The sequence below is a fragment of the Nomia melanderi genome, chromosome 9 (assembly GCF_051020985.1).
Source record: "Nomia melanderi isolate GNS246 chromosome 9, iyNomMela1, whole genome shotgun sequence".
Lineage (NCBI taxonomy): Eukaryota > Metazoa > Arthropoda > Insecta > Hymenoptera > Halictidae > Nomia > Nomia melanderi.
Window position 1 is genome coordinate 14,946,614 of NC_135007.1, and position 19,862 is coordinate 14,966,475.

The window sequence follows — 19,862 nt, forward strand, 5'->3', positions numbered from 1 at the left end:
TTTTTCGAAAGAGCACACGCTCTGTGAAGAGACGCCGCGGAACGGCTGCCGTCGTGCATCCCACCTACGCTGGAATGTCATCAGCGTCGAGTGGCCATAGTGGGGGCGCGGTGCTATGGCGGACGACGCGACCGCCGAGTGTCTTCTTTCGAGAAACAGGCTACGGTCGCTGTATATATCCTCGCTAATATTATAATCATCACCGCCACCGTGATCCTCATCATCCTTAGTATTGTCGTTAACCCCTCGCTTTGTAACAACCTCTCGCAGTCCTGATGAACATTTTAACCCCTTGAACTCTGTGGGCTCCAATATCGCACCAGTTGTAATATTAAATATTTCAATGAATCAAAGAAACTACAAAATTATTAGATTTTTATTAAAAGATCGAACGTATGTTATAGCAGTTTTCATTTTCACTAAAGGTACCATAAAAATTAGTTGTAGTTGCTGATAGGTTGCAAAACCATCTGGAGTGATAAGGGTTAAAGAGTTTCCTTTCAATTCGAATGACTTATTCTTCTGGTATTAATTGCTTATTATGTGAGTATGTGCATAGAATATAGAACTTTTCTCGTTTTTTTAGGAAATTGTCAGTGACAAACTGTTGTGTCAATTACACTTGAGAAATACATCATAAGGCAAGTGGTTAATATTATTATGTTTGCCTTCTGTTTTTGGCGTTGAGATGGTATTCCGTGTCGCGAGAAATGCGATGTTAACCCTTTGTGGAGGAATGTTTATAGTTAGCGAGATGAGATGTTCGTATTTGGAATACCAAGTTGTACAGATTCCTCGTTTCTATTATTTAAGCATTCGATAGATAATTTAGTTTGTCCTTTCTTTTACTTACTGTGTCCAGTGCCGCGTATATCGCAGAAATTCTTTTATTTTATAGAGCTAACCTGTCGGTAGGAAACCTTGAAATACTTCTGGTCCGTTAAGGGTTAAATATTCGATATTTAGACTTGTACCGCATAGTCGCCGCTAGTGCATCTATTAACTGCATTGCAGAGTTTGTCGTATCTGTGTCAGGTAACACGGATTCGTAATATTGGTAGCTTGTTCTAGTAAAACAAACATTTAATCGCCGTATTTTCCGAATCTGGAATATATGAAACCTGGTGTTGCTACGTTCGTAAGTGAAAGAATATGCGTGAAAAGTGAAATTCTTCTATATAATGAGTACCCTCAGCAATGATCCCCGATTTCTCCACTTCGTCGAAATTCTCCCTCAATCCCCAGTACCACAACTCTCCAACGATTCCGATTTATAAATCCACCCCTTCCAGAAACTCCTCCATACTCCTAGAAACCACGAAAACCGGCGAACAACAAACAAAAACTAACCGGTCCTTCAATCAACAACCCTACACAACCCATATAAACTGTAGATCCGAATGCTCTCAGCATCGGTACATCGCAATTACATTTCGTCAACCCGAACGAGCATTCCAGCACAAACGTTCATTCCCGGCTATTTGGCGTGGAACAACAGCGCGAAACGCAGTCAAAGATACTGTTGCCAGCGACGAAATTGTTCGAGAAAAGTCGCTGTGTTCGCTGGTGACAGTTGGCCTCCCTCCCCCGGCATCCGCCATTGTTCCGCGCGCGAGTGCGGCTTAACGTCCCTATGCAGAATGCGCGCACACACACACGTGCAAGAAGAAGCGGCCGGAAAGCGGCCGAGGCTCGTCTCTGGCCGGGCGTTTAACGCGTCGTTTCGCGAGGAGACACCTGTGGCAGGGGCCTACGTCACTGGATAGAGGGGGAGGGAGATGCCTAACGCCGTTGACGGCGTGCCGTTCCGTGCCGTGTGGCGTCGTTCGATATTTCCCCCGGAACCGGGAGAACGACGCCGAACACAGCCCCCGGTCCCCATTCGCATTCCCGGCGAATTTACGGGCCGCACGCTGCCGCCGCCCTCCGCGCCGCCGTTTCGACCCTTCCGCGTTAATAGACAACCCCTAGAGCGCGGCCATTAACGGTGAGCTATGGTACTCGCCGGATTCCGAAACACCAATGACGACCACGACGACAACGAAGCCGGCCGGGGAGATCCCCGGATCGCTCCTCTTCGACCTCGCGACCCCGATGGGCTCGAACTTCGCCGCCGCCCACGATACAGCGGCCACTTTGTTTTCGGTACGGTCAAAGATCGATGTTACCGTTGTTCAACTATCGAGAAATAGACTAACCGAGTTCCGGTTACTCGGTTTTCTCGCCGAAGACCGGGATCAAGTTCCGCGGAGTTCGCGTCCGGAGTCGACGGGGAATCGCTCGGTTGATGTTCGCGAGTTTGGATATGAAGTTGTTAGATTAATGAACGTTATTCCGGGGTTTCTTGGTTTCTTATTAACGTCAGAGTCTCGAGGTAAATGGATTTTGTCCGGGTTCCCCGGTCGAAAACGCGGATGCTGCCGGGGAACCGATTCCGGGAGCGCGCGGGAGTAAAGCGTTTTTGATTGATCACGAATTAACCGTGTTTGCATTAGTTACTTCAATTTTCGGGACGCAGTGGTATGGAATATCGCGAAATATTCGGAGCTGTATAAAAGATGTCCGACGTTTGATTGCAATCCATCACGCGCAAATAAAGTGTACCGAAGTTCGCTCGGATCGTTCCACTTTCGTGCTTAATTACAGAATAATAACCGGCGGCAGGACAGTTCCACGCGAAATTGCGGGTCAACGGTACATCGAGAATAAACAATTTCCAGTTCGTCAGTTTAATATTATCAGATGCGCTAAAATAAAACGACTCCCAGTAGGAACGAGCGAAGAATTCTGTCAGCCACCCAGCCGCATGTGAATCGGCTCGCAACAATCCGCGGGAAGTTGGAAGCGTCGAGTTCTCATAATTCCGAAAGGAACAGGCTCAAAGGCGAGTCGTTTTAACCGGCGGTTCCGGCGTTCGAGCCGGCGAAACAATACGACCGCGTGATTGGATGCGCTCGTGCGAGCCGCTCGTGGCGAAACGGTCGGAGGGCGCGCGGAGAGACAGAAGCGAGCGCGCGGCATTATTCCCCGAATATCCCGATAACTGTTAACTCCGCGACTAATGCGCCGTGACGTTTGTTTCTTTTTTCCCCCCGGTCGGTGTCGTCGGTTTCCGCGCGACGCCGCGTTCAATTCCGGGGGGCCGAGCCGCCGCGTAAAAACGAAAATTGGAGCGCGCGTCTCTCCGGTGACGCGCGGGTTTACAAGAAATCGAGCGCGCGGTCGTTCCCGCTCGGAACAAAAGGAGGAATTACTGGTTTCCGTTCCCGTGCCGCGCGCGCTCGGCGAACTTTTCCTCGACCGGTTCGACGGGGCTCGGTTTCTCGCCGCGCGATCCGCGAAAATGCGCGCTGCTCGTATCGATCGCGGTCGGCTCGAATCGACCGGACCGGTTCAATAATGCGATACGCGACGTATAAAACTCGAGGTTTTCGTGTGCCGACCCGGTTTCACCGAGATTCCCGATCCCGAGCGGTCCCGATTATAGAATATCATTTTTACTTTTACTTTTAGCCGGAGTCCGCTTCGTGGAACGTTAGAAGGCAGCAACGCGGATGCGTTTACACGAGCTTTTTATAGTGGCAACAATCGAATCACCGCTGATTGGACGCGAGAGCGTCGCCTCTGATTAATTGGAATCCAGTATTTTCGTTCCATCGGTCGCCGAGACGAACAGGGAAGGATCGAGTGTATTTACGTTGCGATCCATACCTTCCCGGTTCTATATTTATCCTTTCTTTCGAGCCTGTTGCTCCACATTCGATCCGCGCGTTAAAATTACCGGCCGCGAGTCAATAACAAAAAGAAATCAGGTGAATCGATAGCGGTGTCTACGCTCGCCTATTACCTTTCGCTGCATAATTAACGCGCCGAGGTAATAATTCACCGGCGCTCTTTCGTCCCCTGAAATCTGCATCGCGCGGCGTTAAAATTTCACCGGTCGCGGCCATTTTTTCCATGGAAACAGCCGCACGGAATTGTTCGCGCTCGGGTCGAGCCTGTTCCCATCGAGAAAGCTCCCGGAAGTGTGCTCCGCTCGTTACAATTCCGCCAACATCGGCCATTGAATCTTTAGAACGCGGCCGGGGCTCCCGGGTCGCGGGCGAAGGAATCCTCGCCGACCTATTTGATCGGGTCGCTCGGCCGTCTTCGGCGAAGCCATCCATCTTGGCCGAGAACCAGCAGCCTCGATCGAGGGAAAAAAGGAACCGGTCCTATTTCTAAGACGCGCAGCTGTTGCGCCTCCCTAAAATGGCGAAACGCGCCGGAGCTGGCCGGCAACGCGGCCAGTTCTCGGTTACGATACACACTCCGAGCCCGAGGATCGCCGAGATCGCGAACGGTTAGCATTGGCCAAGGGAAAGGAGGCCTTCGAGCCTCGCGGCGCGGCCTGGAACGGGTTTCTTGAAAGGACGGCGCTGCGCGGTCTCGGGTCGCGGCCGGACCGCGACAACTCGACGCCCGAGCGAGTCTTTGCGCCGTAATCGCCGCGGAATACCGCTGGGATCTTGATTATCCGATCTAATTGGACCGGGAGGAACTTTTCGAAACACGTCTGCGGAGGTTGACGATATAGATTGCGTGTATTAGCGAGGAATCCGAATTATCGAGCGATTTGTCTGAGGTGGACGATCTAGATCGTGGAAAATCGGCTGAGGTAGTTGACTGACACTGGATTTGTGATAAGGAGATTCGATGGATAGGGAATTTCGTGATTATTTGGTAACGGTTCGATTGTATTTCGATTGATTTGAACGAGTAGGTGTGATTCTTTGTTAACGATTTCATGAGTAATTGGATTAGTTTCTTTGGAAGCTGATGGAATGAAGTCAACGTTGTTTCACAAGCAGGCCTTGTAATCCCATTGTTTTAGTAAGTGAAACGTATCGTCTTTGCGAAGTGCCGACGAAGTTTAAACAGGTATCCTCGTCGGCCATCCTGAAACCTGCGTTATGATGTCCGATAAACCGCCAAGTAATTCGGTTTTCCTTATGCAAAGTACAGAACGTTGTCGCCGTTACAGCGCCGGGAAAATGTAATGGCGCACGGTCTTTTCCATGTTGTGTCACTTGGACGCTTTACTCGATGACGGTTACTCGATAGCGCTCTCGAAATCGACGGTTTAACAGCCATCGGCGTAATTCTACGTGTAATGCGCGCCGAGTTGCGACGCGGTTTTCGTATTTATTAGGATCACGGGTTAATCGCGGTGATTCCCATGCGGAAATAAAATATCGTTTGTCGATTAATACATCTCTTCCGGGATTGTTACTCGAGTCGGAGCCGTCGAGTTCCTTTTTCGACATAGTCGTCGCGAAGATTATTAGCTTCCGGTGCGCGGATGGCTTTAACTGTCGGTCGAGGGAATGTCTTTGTGCGACCGTTCCCTTTCAAACCTCCCTTCCCATTTATACAACACAGCGTGGACGATAATAAAGTCCTCGTGAAATTACGTCAAAACCAGAGAAGAGAAATTACTCGTTGAAGCGTTTACGGCCGGTGTCACGGACGCGTGACTCTATTGGGTCAACGGTTATCGGCCGGCATCACGCGAACGCGACTCCGCCATTTTGGAGTCCGCCGGAGGAATTTAAAGTACCCGACTCTTACATAATACGCCTGACCTAATAATGAATCAAAATAATGGACGTGATTAACCCTTCGCTGACTATTCCTTAAAATACACAAAACCTCCAGCAGATGAAGCCGAACTATATATCTTTCTTAATTAACATACAAACGGGAAACTGATTTCTAGCTATGCGAATTAAATCATTTCTCAACTTAGTCTTCCATCTACAAAAATTCCATCTCGCATCGCCACTCGTCAGAGCGTTCATAAATATTCATTTCCTACAACCAACAATTCCCAAACACCCCGCAACGAAGCAAATCCATGGGACACGATACCAAAGTGCAAGTGAACGATTGTCTACGTTAGGTATCATTATATTCTGCCCAATCGCGAAGTATCGATTCCAACCTGGAACGAGTCCCAGGACTCATCGAGATCTCCGGGAATTCACCTTGAAAAGCCACGCAGTTCCGAGAAGCGTCGCGGAATGCGAGGATCCAGTCGTTCTCGAGTTCGCGGAACACGAAACCGCGAGGCCAGCGCGAAGGCGAGCCGCGCGGCGGAAGCGAGCGGCTGAGAACCCGATCGAGGGCATAGTAGTAGGCGCGCGTGTCCCCGTCGAAGGGAGAATACTCACCGGGACTGAGGATCAGCAATAAAACGGCGACGATCGCCGTCCCCGGCGGTCGGTTTATCCGTATCCTATCCATTCGATCGTGGATCGTTACCGGTGCGTCGTCGGGACGACGGCGAGACCCGTCGTTGTCCGCCGCCGGTCGTGTCCGTCCGCGTTCAGGTGCGATTCCACGGAGCGGCGTACGCGCTGGCGACTTTCACCGAGTACGTGCGACGTCGCGCGAGGCCGGTGACGCGTGTATATCCGTCAGGTCGCGAGATCGATCGGTCGGTCGATCGCTACTCGCGCGGGACCGTCGACGTCACCGTCGCGCGGCGCATCATCGTTCGACGACGGTTGGACCGAAGCAACCAGCACTGTCACTCGCGAAGGACCTCTTCCCGTGTTCGCCGCGAACAACACTCGCCGACTCTTCGGGCAACCTCATGGGTTTCCTGATCCGGCTCACGAGCAGGTCGGGGTACCCGCCGATTCTACCTGGACGACCGTCCGGCTACGCCGACATCGCGATCCGCCCGCTGGAACGGATATCCCATTATCTTCCGTTGATTCGTCGATGGATCGCCGAGGACGATCGACGGCGGCGCGGCGGTTGCTCAACGGGGACGCGCGTGCACTGAGAACCGCGGGCCTCGCGCGCCGATTCCCATCGGCGCCGGATCGCGGGGGCCGCGCGCGCGCCGCTTCGCGCACCGCCTTTTGCGCGCGATTTCAAAACGCCACGTTGCAAGCGGCGCGCGTACACCAGCGGCACACTGTGCGCTTCGTCTCGACGCGCGACCTGCTGCACACCTCTTCCTCCTTTAAGCGAGCCGCGACGGTACGCAACTGGACACGCTTTTTCGAGCAACGACCGTTTCAACACACGCGTGCGAGCAACCGTTCCTGGATCCTCCGGCGGGCGATAGTCGCGCGGTTCTAGATCGAGGAAGCGATCGAAATGTTCGCAGAGTTCGAAACGGCGGCGGAGGCAACTGGAATATGCGATCTCGTCCGGAGCACTTTGTAAAACGTAACGGATCGAGACGTAGAACGAGGAATGTCCCGACACAAACACACTTCACGAGGGTCGCGCGACGACTGAGCTTGGGGTCGCGTAGCATTGCTCCTACCCCCCACCGGCTGCTCTCCCCCTTCTCGTTGCAACGCGCTCCCCACTCTTTCGGTGCTCGTAGCGCGGCGTATCGCTTATACAGGGTGTTGGAAATGCACGGCTCGGTTAGGGTTAGGGTATTTAACGCCCGTTCACCGAACGAACCGGCCTCGTGTTATGCGAGGAACAGCGGCGACGTGTTGCGTGATATTATTAATGCGCAATGTGTCGCGCTCGCTTCGTTCATCTCGATAGGGTTTTTCGATGTAGGTTCCACTGCGATTAGCGAGATGGAATCGGAGGAAGTCCGTTTCGCGTTGCTCCTCGAATTCACGAGTTTGGCTGACGACTGGATCGGACGTCGACGTTTCAACGTTCGTTCCAGGTTTGATAAAGAGACAGGAAAACCAGAGGTATAAGAGTGAAAGTACGGAACCATTTTTCTGGACGACCGAGCGAAGTGCGACAAGCGGACCGTGGATTTTCATGGCGGATCAAGTTTTTTGGTAGGTTAAAAACGCTCGGAGGGAAAGGTTGAAGTTTCGGACAGGCTCGAGAGCTGCAGGCCAGCGACAAGGCGTCGCTATCAGCCGCAGACCCATCCGATCGTCGATCGCCGCGGATCGAGAAACGCGCCTCCGCGGATAAAATGGAATGGCGGGGCAATTAAAACATTATATCCGCGTTGGCCGGCCTCGTGGAAGTTTTATTATCGCTCGGTGGAAATAGAAAACACACGAACCACGTACACCGGGCTTTTTACCTTGCCTGAACAGCTTTGACAGGCTGCGAGAGGTCGTTTCCCCCTCTCGAACGGGTCCAATTTCGCTGCCGCGAGGTGAAACGACACATTTTCGAGCGTTTAGAGCTCTGCTCTACGACCCTGATACTTTCCTCGGCTGTACGTGTCCCAGAAACGAACTAACTAATCGCCGAACGGCAACGCCGCGCTGTTTTCCCCGATAAATGCCCCTTACCACGCAACCGATCAAACGGAGCCCACGCCTTTAACGTCATTCGAACAATCAGACTACAAACAACGGACCGAAGAACGAAATAACAACAAAGTAACAAGTTCCGTTCGACGTCCCGACGTCTACCCCTGAAGCCAGTACGTTCACCGGAGCTCGAACGAGCGCAACATTCGTTTGCCCCGAGCACACGGGACACGTCCTCGCGTCTTCCTCTCTTCCGGACACCCTGTATACAACCGGTCGGCGTGATCCACGGTCGTCGGACCGAAGCCGTGAGGTACGGCGGTGTGATGGCGGTGATGGTAGCGAAGGTGGCATAGCCGGGACGGAAGACGAACGCAGAACACGTTCGGCCGAGAGCCGGAGAGAGGGAAGCCGACAGAAAGACGGAGAGAGAGTGAGAGGAAGAAGGACGCGCGAGGGAAGAGAGAGAGAAAGGGCCGAAGGGAAACGGTAGGATATGATGAAGACGGGAACCAAGGAAGAGGGTAGAAGCGCAAGATGGGCGAGGGGCGGGAGGGGGGTGGTTAGAAGAGAGGTAGGACGCGCGAGAACAGCTTGCCCCCACCGACCTCTGCGGCAGGTGGTTCTTGCCGCCGCGGGCTAGGCCCATGGGACTGCCGAACCTTCGTGCGGCCGTCTGTCGCGGTTGCCGAGCTTTTTCACCGAGCATCCCGAGCCGCCGACCCCCGGCAATTTTTCCAGCGACCGCAGAACACCGTGTTTCCTCGGGGGTTGGTCTCTCCCATTGAGGAGATACCGCCGGCGGATCGTTAATTACGATGAAATGACAATTTAATCCTTTGCAGTCGAAAGTTTCCTCGTTATATACGCCCGCAGTTCTTTTCGGTACAAGCGTTGATTACGTTTTTCATTGTGCCAGAGGGAAGTGGCGCGTACCGGGGGACGGAGCCATTTTATTTTCGTATTGGACGTGTAATTGTATTACGGGGTTTGATGCCGAATATCGAATTTCGTCAATTGATACCGGTCGAGCTGAATTGCAGTCGACGTTCGGGTTAAAGGGTTAATGGTTTGTCAGAGGGGCGAGCGTCCGTTGATTGGATATCGTAAAATTCGATAGTACGTTATCGTGTTCTGAGGTCCATTCGAGTCGGCGGTAAGGATTGTTTAAGAATTCGGAAGAGGGAATCGGGTTTCGTGCAGTAGCGGCGGGTAGATTAAGTTCCTTCGGATTGATTCTCGTTTCGGAAAGTTTCCTGAGGTCAGGGTTGCCAAAGGTCTGGCGTTGGTCTGGGAAGTCTCCGGTGAAAAGAAGTTCCGGATCGGAACGACCGCCGGCGAGAGTTCGGCGGGAATGAATTATTAATTACGGAGGTAAAAGGAAGCCCGCGAGCTCTCATTAATATATTTCTCGGAGGAGCACGCTTCAATTCCCGATATCGTCCCCTCTTTGCTCCCGGTGTTCCGTGTAATCTATATAATCGCGGCGAATTAATCGTAACAGAGAAATCATTGCCGGTAAAGACCGCCGCAATTTCTTCGCCGGGAAGGAGATAACGCTATCCGAGACAGAAACGCCGAAAGCTCCATCACCGTAACGACGAGCGATCCGAGAACCGAAGAGGGTAGTAACCGTGAACGAGAGAACCGAGGGAAGAAACGACCGGTGGTTGTTCGACGGCCGAAGGACACCTAGGTGCAGCAGGTGTCCATTCCTCCGTGATCGCGCGCTCCTTTCCGCCCGGCTCTCACCCCCTCCGCTACCTGCTCCGCAGAGGCGGCGGCGGCAACGGGCCATCTGCCTCTCACGAAGGGAGGGAATTCTCTATTTCCCTAGGAATAAATATTCCCGCAGCAAGCCTCGATCGAAAGGTGCGCGGGACATATGGCCCGCGTGAAAATCGACGCCGCTCCCACCCCCGCGCCGCGTCGCACGCTGAAAAACTGGGCACGGCTGGCAGAGAAAAGGAGCGGAGAGGTCGAAGACGAACGAGGACAAAGGGGAAAAGGAGCGAGAGAATAGAGGAAGGGGGCACGAAATGAAATCGAAGCCGGGTCTCGAGGACAAGAGGGCCCGAGAGAGGAGAGCAGCCAAGGGGAAACCCGGCGCGCGGCCGCGCCGCTCCGGTTCCTTCGATCCACGCGTATTTTAAAGATCGAAAACGACCGATTGGCCGTCGCGCCGCGCCGCACCGCGCCGCGCCGCGGAACGCGATCCGAAAATGCGCTTAATTAAACGGTAACGATTCCCGTTCGCGGCCCGTTAACGAACCGTCCGCCCGGTCGGTCCGTCGCGCGCGGCACGCGGAAAACGGGGATAAGCCGGCCGGAATCGTCGAAATAATTGCGGTCGCGATAATTGCGCCTCGATTCGGCTCGTTCCCCGCAAGGCACCGCCATACTGCCACCCCCGACTTCCGGCCCGCCGATCGAAAGAGCGCTCGCGGCTTCCTGAACACGTCGAATACCTACCGCGCGGTTCGATCGAACAATTTCGCTTTGCCTATCCCTTTTTCTTTGTTTCGCGATGAAACTTTCGTTTTGTAATAGAATCGCGGTTCTCGCCAACCCTTTGCGAAGGTTCTTTGAAACGTACCGAACCTGCAGCAGATGAAGCTGAATTATAAAGCGATTGAATAATAAAAACTACGTGCTGATCTCTTGTTTCAGTATTCGACTCGTTAGTCTTCGAAACGTGAAAATCTCATCTCTGTCGACCGTCCGTTAATGCTCAACCGAGCGGCTCAGCCTCTGCACCAACGTCTCTAAATTACCAGATAAATCAGCGTACTGTTAGTAGCTAACGCTCGGATCCCCGGGCGAACGCGTCGAAGATTCTCCTCGAAAAACGTGTCGAAACCCAAGAAGGCGTGCCATTTAAACCTACAACGGACAAAAACATTCCTCTCCGCGGCGCTCCGTTTCGCCCGAGCGCCGGAGGTTTCATACGGCATACACGCTCGGCAATCAGCGAAAGCGAAGATCGACGATCGCGTCGGATGCGAGCGATTCCGCGGCGAGGCGCGAGATGAAGAGACACCGGCGACGACGAGGAAAAGAGAGAGCAAGGTTAAAAGAGCGGCAGAAAAAGCGGCGGGCGCGCACAGCATCTCGTAGCATCCCGCCGCGGCCAGTCACGCGAACCATTAAAGATTCAAAGGCCCGGAGGGCGAGCAGATGGTCCCCGAACCGAGGAACGAGAATCGGCGGGACCAGGCGGAGGCAACAGCCCGTGCTCGGGGCCCCGAATACGGCCTGGCCGGGGAATCACCTAGGAAGCGGCAACGCCGCCGAACCCGCGCCGCGGTTACGTCCTACGGTCGTGCCGGTGACCGAGAGCCTCTACGGTCTCTCTTCATTCCGCTTCCTCTCTCTCGCGCTCCTCGCCGAGCCGCTGCTGGCTGCTGATGCCTCGAATCTCGCCAGGTTCTCTTTCCTGAGCGCTCGACGCTCGGCCAACACCGGCTAACCGTACCTGCGCTGTCCTCCGTTTCTCGCGGACGTGGTAGTCTTCGACAGCGAATTTCCTAGTCCGTTGCCGGTTTACCTCGGACGGCAGATTTCGCAATAACCGTAGATCAATCGTAAACAACTTTGAGTTTGAAGAGGATAGAGTTGAGAAGAGTTGCTAAGGACAATGATCAATAAGCTGCGCTGTCCTGTTTCTCGCAGACGTGGTAGTCTTCGACAGCGAATTTCCTAGTCCGTTGCCGATTTACTTTGGACAGCAGATTTCGCAGTAATCGTAGATCAATCGTAAACAATATTGAGCTTGAAGAGTATAGAATTGAGAAGAGTTGCTAAGGACAATGATCAATAAGCTGCGCTGTCCTGTCTCTCGCAGACGTGGTAGCCTTCGACAGCGAATTTCCTAATCCGTTGCCGATTTACCTCGGACGGCAGATTTCGCAGTAATCGTAGATCAATCGTAAACAACATTGAGCTCGAAGAGTATAGAATTGAGAGGAGTTGCTAAAGACAATGATCAATAAGCTGCACCGAAAACGTCTATTATAGTGGTTACGTTAGATCTCCATTGGACAGCGACGCGAGTCGCCCTCGAGAGGGTTTCTTACAAGGACCGCCTTGAGGATGACTATCCAAGGGTATTCAAACTCGCAGCCAACTCGATGCATTACTGCTGATAAATGTTCCCGAGAGTAACTCATAGCTTCGCTCTCAAACGGATACCCAGCTTTACGCTGGAACACGAGCTCCCCCTTTGCTCTTCACCTGCCCCCACCGTCGCGCACCTTCTCTTCACCGCTCTCTCCTACCTGCCCTCTCCTCGGTACCTGGCCGCTTGCCCGTTTCCCTGCCTTGTTCGCCTGGCTGGCTGGCCGGCTGGCAACGTCGCCCGCCGATCTCGCAACGCCGTGGCGTCAGGGCCCGGTCCGCGGAACCGGCAACGCCGCCGGATCAGGCCCCGCGATAGTCCTCGGACCGGCCGAATGCCTCGGCCGTGTTCGACTTTCTTAACGGTTACCGTTCGTACCGTGCGTTATCGGCGCCAGGCCTTTGTTCCTCGGCTAGATCGGTCGCTACCTACGGCGTGCCAGCTAGGCGACGGACCCGCGAGGCGACGAGCGCAACCGCAGAGCAAATATTGAGCAGCGCGGTTTCCGTGATTAGCCGGGGAGCCCGGCTGACTCTAGCAGGTTGACGGATAGATAAGGACCTGGGGACGGATAATCGCCGATGTATCGAGCGGATCGCCCGCGGAGCTAATCGGCGACGCTGCTTCCGACGAGCCGGGACGCCTTCGTGTACAGGGTGTACGTTAAGGGCACGAAGTTTCGAGAGCGCACTCGAGATGCAACGCGCCTCTCCGATCCCCTCCACTCATCCTCCTCTCTCTCTCTATCTCTCGACTCGGACGCGGAATCCTCGGGTCGGGATAAAGATGCCGAACGCTTAAATCGAGCGTTGTTTATTTGCCGCAACGGGTTAGGCACTTGGCACGCCGGCAGATGCTACAGGAATGTTTGAATTCGTTAGAATATTAGATGCCGAATCGAATGCAGGGAGGTAGCTTTATCTTTGCATCTTGCTGGGGTATAAAATAATTGTTTGAACCTTCGCAGCTTGTTCAAGACTGCGGACCTTAGAGACCGCCGGTAGACCTTAGCTTTAATTCGATCGCTCGCAGCTTCTGTAATTCTAGTCCTCCCAGCTGAATCGGCGAGTAATTATTGCGAAATTATCGAAGCTCCTGAGTCACGGCAACGAGCTCCAGCTTTAGCCGGCTGAGCCTGGTCGATCGCCTTTGCTGGCGCGTGAAAGAATCGCGAGGATCATTTGCATTTAACCTACTTGTAATTCGAGCCATCTTAAACTCTCTTAAAGGGGTTATCCAGGCTAAAACCATCGGGGGAAGAGGAGAAGTAATGCGGTTTCGAGCGCGGAAGCTTATCTATTAGCTCGATATGTTCCGCAGGTTGCTGTAATCTTTCGAAGACCGCGCGCAGCGGCGCTTTGATCCTCTTCCTCGCTCCGAGGAGCTCATTATTAATCCGAACGCCGGTCCGCGAGTGAATGATTAGGCCAGGTTCGAACGTATTGACCGGCCCGAATCGATACTCGCGGCCGGTGCTCGATATTAAACGTCGTGCGGGCCTCCGTTGTAATCGAGCACGGCGAGTACGTCCGTCCGGCGCGGATCTTGAGGTCTCTGTTAGCGAGCCAGCGCGGGGAATCGAAGAATCGCGGCCGCTCTAAACCCTCCTCTTTGTTTCTTCTCTACAATAGGCAACGGCTCCGAACCGGTCCTACCGTGTGTACGTACCTACACCTCCGTCGACCGACGTATCGCGAGGCTACGCGTCGCGAACGGCGCGCTGGAACTTCGCTAACGTCTGCGGCTCGCGAAGTTTCTCTGTTTTACAAGTGGGCACACGGGAACTCGGCGAGTCGCTCTAACTAGCGCAGCCGTTCGAGAAATCATAGAGTAAACGATCGATCGAAGGGACAAGTTTTCGGACAAGCTGCTACAATCGAACCTTTGTAACCCGAATACGTCTGCGGCTCGTAAAGTTTCTCTGTCATAGAACTGGGAACGTAACGACTCTGAAGTAAGGATCATTTGCTTCGTACGCATTTTATCTTCAATCGAATACGGAACAAGCTTAACTTTTACCAGCCGAAGTTTCGTTTCTGAAACGCCGGTTCGTCCGGGTTCTAGAAAATACAAATCGGCCGTTCGCTCGGCGATATTTGTTGAACGGAGCGTAGAAAACCGGTCAGTATAATACGCTCGTTTGTTTTTACAGATGGAGAAGAATGCGTCGCAGGATAAGCTTAATTAGTTCGGAGATGGACGTGGCATGACGTTCGTATTGATCTCTCGCTGACGGAAGCGAGGAGAAGCGGAATGCTTCTCAGTTTTTAGAGATTCTCCGGTGGTTAGACGCGACTCGCGATACTATCGATGACTTCAGGCTTGTTAACGTCTGAATTCTAATTAAAGACAACTGCAGCTTCCCTCGGATCGCTGAAACTCCAGGAGAGACGACGAATCACGAAAAACAGCGTTGGTTACGTTACAATGAAGTTCCTCATTGAATGCATGATCCATCCTCAAGGCAATTCCACTTAACACTAGATCTACAATTCTAGATCTATTCACTGTTTATGATTCTTAGAGAAACAGATAATCGATCATTCAGGCCTCAGAAGCCAAAGCTTCACAGACAGACAATTACACATTCCATTGATCGAAATCAAACATCTAGCAAACGATGCACGTAATACCCAATACGAGTGAAACTAAGTCGCTCCGCGAATTTAGCGTGAAACAAACATCACCGCCAGTAAGTCCCAGAAGCTCCGCAGAGCAGCGAGGTAATTCAGTCTAACCCAGACCTTCGTTTCATAAAAGATTCAGCCGAGAGCTCCTCGAACGGAGCACGCACGGTGGCATCTCCGTATCCGCGACTCGCGGCGCCCGTCTGAACGACGTCCGGGCCCGTTCCAGGATAAGCAACGAGCGTGCAGGATCGTATTAGAGAGTGGCTACCACTCGTTCCCAACCTTTTCATCCCTCCCTCGCATCGAGATTCGCGTCACGGCCGAGGCGACGCGTTAAAACGCACCCACGCGTACGCGTTCGGCCGCTGCACAGCCGCCGCCGCCGCCGCCGCCGCTTTCCCTCGACGGCTACCGTCGGTCCCCGCCTTTCGTCGACCTTGGAATTCCTGATTCCCAGGCGTCGCCGATGCCGGCCATCGCGCAGCTCCGACCTCCGACGAAAACGCTCGGACTCGCCTCGCGCGTTTACCGCTACGCGTGTCGCGGTTAGGCACTACGCTCGCGGCGTACGCCGTGAAATGGCTGCTGCGCGTTTCTACGTCGCGACCAATGTCAACCGATGGACGTTCGTTTGCGAGCACTGTCTATTCGTTGATTGTTAGCGGGGTATAGGATGTACGTCATTTGTTAAGGGTTTTTATCGATTACCTGTTGCGAGGAATAAGTTTGCATCGGAAAGGGATAGGAGAGATGATTGATTGCTTGGGAGAGGTTGTAAAAATCTGGTTTTGAATGGAACTGTGTGAGAGTGCTTATTCAGGAATGCAACATGTTTATGGATTTGTTGACAATGGTCCATTTTCGAGAAAAATGAGAGTGTTGGGTTTAATAGGAATTTTAAAAGCGGGCTTTCCATGCGCAGAGTGGAGTTATTGCGAATTGTATGTACTGAATTTTCGAAACTTTCGAAGAACTTTGGACGAAACAACCCTTTCCGGACGAATGTCTACATTTCGGCGAGATGAAAGTCGTGGACGAATAATTTGATTACTCGAACAGCAAGATATCAGTACGTAGTTCCCTTTTTTTATATTAATTAAGCAATTTAATAATTTAGTTTCATCTGCCGAGGGTTTCGTATATTTTACAGAATCTCCGTCCGCAAAGGGTTGACCCTTTGCACTCGAAAGGTGACTCTCAGTCATTTGACTTGATACAGCAAAACTATGAAGTTATTTACTAAATTAAACTTTGTATTGCAATGTGAAATATTTCAATAAAATAGCTTTGTTACTTAATTTATCTGTGAATCATCGTTAAATTAGTTTCAAACAGTGTCGTCTTTATCTCATCAATGTTCAAATATTTCTACTGAAAAACTTCCGAGTGCAAAGCGTTAATATTGTAATTTCAAGCATGCCATTGAGTCCTCCATCATTTACCTACTGGTTACATAATTTTCCGATTATAAGAACCTCAGCATCTGCGTTTACTTATATTTATACTTCGAAACGTTTACTTTCTTCCCGAGCATGCGGCCGATTGTGCGCGTTTGCCGTAATGACGACGCACTTTGGACAAAGGTCCACCGGTTGACATTGGTTGCAACACTGAAACGTAAACTACGGGCGAGCAGAGTGCCTTACAGCGCAACGCAGCGGGGGAAAAGCGGTCGTCCGGCCTCCTTTCGGCGTCGCCGTCGCGGAAAAAGCGGTTCGGGAGGCGGACGCCGGCCGCGGAGGCCTGAGCGAAACCGTATGGCCCCCGGGGGCACAAAACAACGAGGCTCTTTCATTCGGGACGCACGGATCGGCGACAAAAACCCTCGACACGAGAGGAGACCGCTTATCGGCGGCGCGGCGGAGAGCATTCCTGGAGTCTGTCGTCGCGAGGCACTGCGGCTCCGGCCCGTGGAATGCTGGGAGGCCGAGAGGTTGTAACTTTAACCCCGTGGATCGCATCATCGCGGCTGACAGCCCTCGCGCGAGTCGCAGCCTTTTCCACGGATGATCGGGAGTGTCGAGCGATGAGTTTACACGAGGGAAATGTAGGCCGCGCGGAGGCGATTCGGGGACGTGATAATGTTCCTCGAAGTTTTGAAATCCTTTCACGCCTGATAGGTTTATGGTTTTGTTTGGAGAAGGAGAAAGATACGGTATGGTTGAGGAAGTATCTGCTCCGAGGGAGTTACTAGTGAAGCGTTTGTTTTGATACGGACCGAACCCACTAAATCTGAACTCGGTTCACTGAAGTGATCGCTTTGTTGTTCGATATAGTTTCGAGTGTCGGGAATAACGGTCTCCCGTGATACGAGGAGCGATATTTAAGAGTGGAGTAGGATTAAAGGTACAGCAGGGAACCGAGACGGGAACTTATGATCGATCCCATTGTTTCCCCCGACTCTTTTCTTTCTCCTCGATTTGCACGTTCCAATCACGCCCCCGAAGCACCCCGGGCTCCCCGAACGCTCCCGCGCTCCGACCATCGTCCTAATATTTGTCCGAGCGGGGCCGGGTGCCGCGCGAAAGATCAATCAGAAACCCCATATCGAATCGCGGGCGTAACGAGATTCGGTATCCGGCGCGAACGGGCCCAGCAGTCGGCTCCGCTCGACGTCCCGGCGAATATCGAGCAACTGTGACCAGTCTTCGCCGCGCCACCGGCAGAAATAATGGGGAGGATAATAAATGATTCACGATTTGGCGGGCAGAACCGCAGCAGCGATGATGCGATAACATCCGGTTACCCGGGGAGTTAATGCAGAGGTCCGAGGACTGTTTTTAGAATCCAGCGAAAGCAAGCAAGCTGCCACGCCGGTGGACGGGGATAAAACCATCGCGAGGCCGTTATACGCTGGGAGACTGGTCGAAAAGTCGGCGTGCACGTTCAATATTTATCCATAAAACCAGGTCCGTCGCCGTCGACACGACGACGCGGGCTAATGGTGCGCTCGCACCAACCGAAGGCAAGCTCTTGATGAACTCGCGGACGTTTGACGTGAAGGATGATCGAGGGAGGTGAGAGTGAACTTTTGCTGTATTGGATCGCTACTATTTCCGGATGACCGCTGCAGGAATGAGTATGAAAGAGAATGTGGCAACGTGAACTATTTGTTCATGTGTATTAGATTTTGAGCTAGGACTAGCTGACGAGTCAAGATGACAGATTCCTTGGTTCCTTGGTTCCTTGGTTCCTTGGTTGCTTGGTTCTTTGGTTCTTTGGTTCTTTGGTTCCTTAGTTCCTTGGTTCCTTGATTCCTTGTTTCTTTGGTTGCTTGGTTCCTTAGTTGCTTGGTTCCTTGGTACCTTGGTTCATTGGTTGCTTGATTCTTTGGTTCCTTGGTTCCTTGGTTCCTTGGTTCCTTGATTCCTTGGTTTCTTGGTTCCTTGGTTCCTTGGTTCCTTGGTTCCTTGGTTCCGTGGTTCCTTGGTTCCTTGGTTCCTTGGTTCCTTGGTTCCTTGGTTCCTTGGTTCCTTGGTTCTTTGGTACCTAGGTTCCTAGGTTCCTTGGTTCCTTGATTCCTTGGTTCCTTGGTTCCTTGGTTCTTTGATTCATTGGTTCCTAGGTTCCTTGGATCCTTGGTTCTTTGGTTCCTTGGTTCCTTGGTTCCTTGGTTCTTTGATTCTTTGGTACCTAGGTTCCTAGGTTCCTTGGTTCCTTGATTCCTTGGTTCCTTGGTTCTTTGATTCATTGGTTCCTAGGTTCCTTGGATCCTTGGTTCTTTGGTTCCTTGGTTCCTTGGTTCCTTGGTCTCTTCGTCTTTTGATCTCTCGGTCCCTTGAACCCTTGATCCCCGGTCCCTTGATTCCTAACTCAACTACCTATACACCGAAACACACGCGACGCCACCGCCACGAGCGATCAAGTCGACTCTCCCGGCTCAAGGTCTCACAGTACAAACTCCAACGTACCGAAAAGCGAAGAGGCCAGAGACCCGTCGCTCGCACGCTTCAACGTGTGTACGAGGCTTAACGCCGAATCTCGTTCCTGCCGGGTCGCGCGTTTACGGGAACGGGCAAGAAATATAAACGGAGGCGGTCGCGGAGGCAAACTGGATAGGGCCGGCGGCCGATAAGAGCGAACACGTGCCGGCTCGTTAAAACAGTAGCCCAACGGATGTATCTTCTGTTATTCCGGAGTAATAACAGCGAACCTAGAGGCTTCGCAGACCGAGGGGAAGCGCCGCGCGAATCGCCAGCCTATATTTGTAGGCGAGCAGGGGAGGCCGGAGGGCTGAGGAGTGAAACGGCCGGTCGGCCGGCCGGCCAGCCGACCGGGGAGCAGAAGGAAGGCTGCCCGAAGAGAGGAGCAGCAGCAGCAGCAGCAGCCGGAGCGATAGAGGAGAGAAGAGAGAGGCTGGAAAGGTCTTGGGTTCAACGCTTCCTAAGAGACGATCCGAGGCTAAATTTAACCCTGTTCGCGTCACGGCACCCGGGAGATACGGGAACGGGCGCGCGGCCGGACCGAAACACCGCCACGAAATTCTCTTTGATTGCCGCGGAGCGGCGCGGCGCGGCGGCAGCGGCGCGCTCGATCGATTCCGCCCAGCGGAAGCACCGTGAAACGCCGCGGAAAACGAACGGAAGCTGGCCCGGTTAAATGTCTTCCCCATTAGCCGTGAAGCTGCAGCGGAAAGAGCGAAGATTGTGCCGGGATTTAATTAGATAACGAATAAATCGTTCGCCGCGCGGACGTGTCGTTGAAGCGGTCTCTTGATAGTGTGCTCGTTAAGATCCACCTCGAGATGATTTGCTGATTCGAGCAGCTCGCGGCACGATGCGAACAGACGAGACCTCCTCGACATTCTTCTCTCCGTTCCAGTCGAAAAGATTTCGTACGCTCGTTGAAGTTCGAGATGAGTCTAATCTAGCT

General features: G+C 52.8%; 1 protein-coding gene across 3 annotated transcripts in view; it reads right to left on the minus strand.

Moving 5' to 3' along the window:
- The window catches only part of ed (hemicentin protein echinoid), a 105,911-nt gene that overhangs the window by 16,706 nt on the left and 69,343 nt on the right, over nt 1-19,862 (minus strand). The window contains exon 1 of one of the 3 annotated variants that reach the window (XM_076370515.1): nt 6,690-7,280. The exons of 1 other annotated variant lie outside the window; for it this stretch is intronic. Coding sequence is in view for 1 of the 2 variants with exons in the window: in XM_031973482.2 (XP_031829342.1) it covers nt 6,213-6,285 (73 nt within the window). In the remaining variant the exon portion in view is untranslated. Of the gene's footprint in view, nt 1-6,212; nt 7,281-19,862 lie in introns of those variants that run through there. One more of the 3 variants, XM_031973482.2, reaches the window with a different exon arrangement.